This window comes from Anopheles coluzzii, chromosome 2, assembly GCF_943734685.1.
Source record: "Anopheles coluzzii chromosome 2, AcolN3, whole genome shotgun sequence".
NCBI classification, from domain to species: Eukaryota; Metazoa; Arthropoda; class Insecta; order Diptera; family Culicidae; genus Anopheles; species Anopheles coluzzii.
The window spans coordinates 115,619,236-115,624,278 of record NC_064670.1 but is presented as its reverse complement, the minus strand read 5'-3'; the positions used below and the strand labels follow the sequence as shown (position 1 = coordinate 115,624,278).

The window sequence follows — 5,043 nt, the reverse complement described above, 5'->3', positions numbered from 1 at the left end:
ATTGTTATTATTTATTATGCTATAATACGCTTATCCCAATTGTTACACTATTCCAAACCTCATCAATCCAAAGTTAATTTGCTACCAATCTTCAATAGTAATAATCTCCAATCCAGCATTCTGACATTTCTCCGTGATTTGCTTCCATCGGTATCAAGCATCCTCTCTTTAGCGAAATGAAAACTAACGCGGTGTAAATTCTTTGCCGAAACGATTTATTGTTCTACGTTTGCCAAGAAATTAATGTTCAATTTTCCGTTTTTTGGTTTTAGGGCTTTCAACCGTGTCAGACCGTCCTTTTCAAGCTTTTCCTGCCGACCCAAACGCGGTTGAGACCCAAACCAACATCTTATTTTAAAAAGGCGCGTTTACGACAAGTCATTGGGCACCTCGCTAAAAAGTTCCCAAAACTCTTTTTTACTCGTAGTTCTAAGATACAATCCCAAAGATCATCCAGGCAACATTAGAGCGTTTACATCATGTTTTCCAATCAATTATACGCATAAAAGTGTGATATATCTATCATTTGTTCTCAAATATGTATGGGTATCAACATCGTAATGTATAGTATATATATTAAATAAAATCATAAATTTAGAACTAGACTGTCGAAGCTAATGAGTTTTTAATACTTATTTTCATCAGAGTCTATTGATTATCATTATTGACTAGAATTTCATTTCAATCAATACCACACCAAATTGCGCTATTAATTTATTTGCAGAGCTCCAACGATTATACCTTAGTTTAGAGTTGTTTTGATTGAACGACAATTTAAAATAAAAACTTCAATCCAAACATTTGTGATCACTTAGCACTTTGTGTCTTAGGTGCCTATTATAAAAGCATTGTTAAATATCAACAAGCAGTGTAATTCATGTACCTACCAATGTTGTCATCATCTTCATTTTCCCTCTCTCTAGAGTCCCGCTCTTCAAACAAAATTCAAAGAACAATCATTTTTTTCTTTCATTCCCATTGCGCAAGCACATACACACATTGTATACATTTTGACTTCCTCTTTATTCGCTTTGATAACGGATAACAAAACAAACATAATAATTACATAAATACAAGTCAACATGAGTCTCACGAGCAGAAGGATAGAGAGGGGTGGCCAGAGGCCGCAGATGCTGTAGTGATACAGTGTAAGTGTGAAGAAAAAACGAAACAACGACACATGGATTGAACCACGTCGTACGCAAGAGCAAGAGCAATCGCCTAGTGCACGTGCCAATCGCGATCCCCGCAGGAAACAGGGAAAACCGTTTTGCTGCGAAGGGATTTTTCCGCCGACCAAGTGCCGACCGTACGCAGGGTTGGTTTTTGCGTAATTTCCAGGAAGACAAACCTTCCCTCATCGCCGCGAACCGGTTCTTGAGCGGTTGCGTCACGATCGTGGCACGTGCATTTCGCGGGGAGTTCGCAAACACGCTGGCGCGCGTTCGTCTTTTCCGCACCATCGATTGTAAGGGGGTTTTGAATTTTCATCTCAATGTTTGCTTCTTCCTCTCGCTCGGGGGGTGGGAGGTGGCTGGTAGGTCAGTTCAAGCAGCGAACGCTCGTCCAGCTACCGTGGCAGAATTTGTTAATATCACAGTTGATTCGATGGAGTGTTGGAAAGACGACAGCTGCTCTCTCCCGCCGACGAGCGTCAGGTGTTTTTTTTTTTGGTTGGTTTGGCTATTCCTCCCATTTGCGTCCAACGTGGTGCTCGTGGTCGTTGTCGTTGGCGCGAAGCGTAGTTGTAGCGAGACGGAAGTGAGAACGTGAGAAAACTACTGGGCTACACATTTGTCCTAGGTCACTAGATACTAGAAGCCCTGCGCTTGGCGGGGCCATCAAGGCAGTTTGCAATGTCCCTTGTCCAAATGGCAAGGGTGTCTGTAGATTGGTGTGGCCTTCTAGTAGTGTCCACCCTGGTGGTGGCTGACCGGAGCCGTCTTGTGAACGACCGCGTTGAAGCCCGAGTGCTTGTCGGCGGTGTAGTCGACGGTGCGCACGGAACCGTCCGGCTCGACCAGCGAGTACTGACCCTTGACGACATCACCGTCGCGCGTCTCGTGCTGCGACTTCACGTCCCCGGTGTGGAAGTCGTTGACTCCGTACTTGAAGGCGTACTTGGGCGGGGCCTGTTGGCGAAGCGAAACCGGAAGGTTCAGTGAAAGTGGTCCAGACAGGGACGCCAGGGCCGCGCATTACTTACGTAGTAGTCAACGTGCTCATCCTCGTGGTATTCGTGATGTCCATGGCCGTCACCGAGCGAGATGCGCGCCACCTGGCCGTACTCGTGATGGCCGGCGTCGAGCTGATGCTCCGAGCCGTAGTAGTCGCCGTATCCACCGGGGAAGGCGGCGGCGAAGGCAACCAGCGATGCAAACACCACAAACTGCCGAGTGTGGAGAAAGAAAGGGAAGAGAAATGTGTGTTATCACCGGGTGAATGGAGGAAAATTCGTTATCTCATCTGCGGTGGTTCGGTTTTCGCGTCCGATCAGTTACGCAAGCAAGCCTGATTGAGCGTCAGTACGGATGGTCATCCGTGACAGGTGACCAGCAAAGTAATCGATGGTTAATCGCACTGCCTTTTTGAGATATCACCTGAGCAATCCACACAGCCGGTGCTAAACGGCCAGTTTGGGCCGTAAACGTTTGCTCTACCCACACCCCGGGGCTCAATCGTTTTGGGGCTCTCCCCGTTTACGATCTCTTCCGGTCAATCAACGCGCAAACCAACCCCTTCCCATTGGGTCAACGGACCTTCTTCAAATGAAAAACTACACGCGGTGAAAGGGAGAGGTGGGCGAGAAGCATTCCAATCTTTCCTACCCCTCCCCACGGGGGAACGGGGAGAAAGGCCCGAGCAGAACGTGTGTCACTCACTCTCCCCCGAGATGGTGGCCGTACATTGCACTGGTGCAGCGCGTCGTTATGCATTATGCATGCGATGCTGCTTTTCTCCGGCACGAGAAAACCAGTAATTATGAAACGGAGCGCGCGCTAGGCACGGCCGGAAAGGGGAACTGGTTTCGGCTGACGCCTCGTTAGCCCCGTCGCGTTTACCTGGCGGCATACGGGGAGGGAAACAGGATGTGTGGCTGGGAAATGGACATCACAGATGTCGCACCCGGTTGGTGACATCTTTACGAGAGGGTGCGGGTTGTGTACTCCATCACACCCTGGGCGGTTTTAATGAGCAGCCAACGATCGTAATTATTGGTAGCGATTGATGCTAATTGCAAAAGTGTGACCGGTGATTATGTGAGAAGAGGGAAACAGTTAACTCGATCACGATCTATTGGGAGGATTTACCGAGACAGTGGGAGAAACGTCTTGTAATTAATTGGTTTGTTTTGATTTCAACTTTCGCTTCTGTGTGCTATTTCCTTAAAAGAAAATGATTATCATTGATTTGTTTTCCTTTTCAGAGACACGATCAATCAATCTAATTAATTTGATAAAACTGCTGTATTTTGGAATAACACAAATGGTTTGCAACAAGAAATTATATTCATTGAAAAGACATCACAAAGACATCAGAAAAGAGCTTGAAATTAAAATACTGAACTAAGATCACAATTTAAAATAAAGCAAACTACAAATTCAATTAGGAAAGAACAGAAACAAAAGCGAGAATGGAAAAGGAACGATTTACAGAAGATTATTGAAATATTTTCTTTAGAAATAAATAAATTTCTTTGTAGGAAATGGCAAAGAGATAATGAAATTACATTCAACCACAAATGTTCATGTCAGTGGATATTTGTAACCACAGGTTTGCAATAAATATTGATATTTAATCTTTAACTAATTCCGTTTTACTAAATTAATATGTTTCATTAATTTTGTATCAACCGAAAGAAGTCTAGTCTTGGTCAATGGCACAGAATATATTATTCAGCGTTTGTATGCCTTTCTCCATGAGCAGCAACACAAGCTCCAAACCTTGTTACTACACACAGGATCGAATGATGCATAAAATCCTCAATTTTCACACCGCTAAACCTTGCTGCTCCTGCCCCAGATCACACATATTCCACACATTTCCATCCACTTTTTTGCGTAATGCGTCCACTCCATAGAAAAGAAACTCAACCAGGCTCACTGCGTTCTGCCGAATGATACACATCCTTTCCCGAACCGGCGCCTTTGCCTTACCTTGAAGGCCATTTTGCTGCGTAAAACTGTACTGAAACTGCACCGAACAACAACTGCACTTAGTAGGAACCGGCGAAACGGTTTGAAGGAGGTTGTTTTTGGGTTTTTTTGTTTTGCTTCAACTGTACCGCACTGCACAACGGACGCTGGCTGACTGATGTTTGAACCATAAAATTACACCCCCTTTATATAGTGCCGCGCGTACCGCCGGGAAAGAAAGCGAAAACTCGCGCGCGGGACTCCACTCGCCTGTGCGGAGTTTTTCCACCCCACCGCGTACGAGAGCGAGCGCTCGCACCAGGTGGGGAGAGCCATTGGGTGGCCCTCGCTGAAAGTAAAGGCGGGAGGCAGCAGCTGCTGCTGCTTCTGGTAGTGTCATCGTAACACAGATCGTTGGACGGGACGGGTTGCTTGAACGGGCGGGGAAAAGGGTTGTATGTTAAGGTGAAGGAAATCGGTCCGGTGCACGTATGCAGCAGGATGGAAGTATGGGTCGATCCGGCCCAGGTGCATTTCGATCAAACTTGCTCGATCTGCATTAGGTTCACGCGCCCGGCAAGAGATTCGCAAGCGCAGGCGTAAATAGAGAGCCGGACTGCCCGTGGGTGATGTTTAGCATGCGAAATCGGAAAAAAATGGATGAGCTGCCGCATAATGTTTATGGCAGAAAGCTACGTGGAGTAATATTTGATTATCTTTGTATAACATTAAGTTGAACGATTCACACCTTTCGCCAACGATAAATTATTGCTTAACTTTCTTATTCTATTCTGTCAATATGAGTTTTCTATATTTCCCATTTCATTTTCTTTTAAAGGTTAAATAAATAATTTAAAAAAAACCAAACTATCTTCCCCAATGTCATTGTATTCACATCAAAGACTAA

At 45.3% G+C, this 5,043-nt stretch overlaps 1 protein-coding gene across 1 annotated transcript; it reads right to left on the bottom strand.

The window, feature by feature from the left end:
* Positions 1 to 999: 999 nt before the first annotated feature.
* On the bottom strand, positions 1,000 to 4,333 carry LOC120950168 (cuticle protein 19-like). Its single transcript, XM_040367981.2, has 3 exons — positions 4,158 to 4,333; positions 2,207 to 2,389; positions 1,000 to 2,132 (listed from the first exon to the last, which is right to left on the bottom strand). Exons 1-3 carry the CDS (start codon positions 4,167 to 4,169, stop codon positions 1,905 to 1,907), a joined length of 423 nt encoding a protein of 140 aa, XP_040223915.1. The 5' UTR covers positions 4,170 to 4,333; the 3' UTR covers positions 1,000 to 1,904.
* Between the last annotated feature and the right edge of the window lie 710 nt (positions 4,334 to 5,043).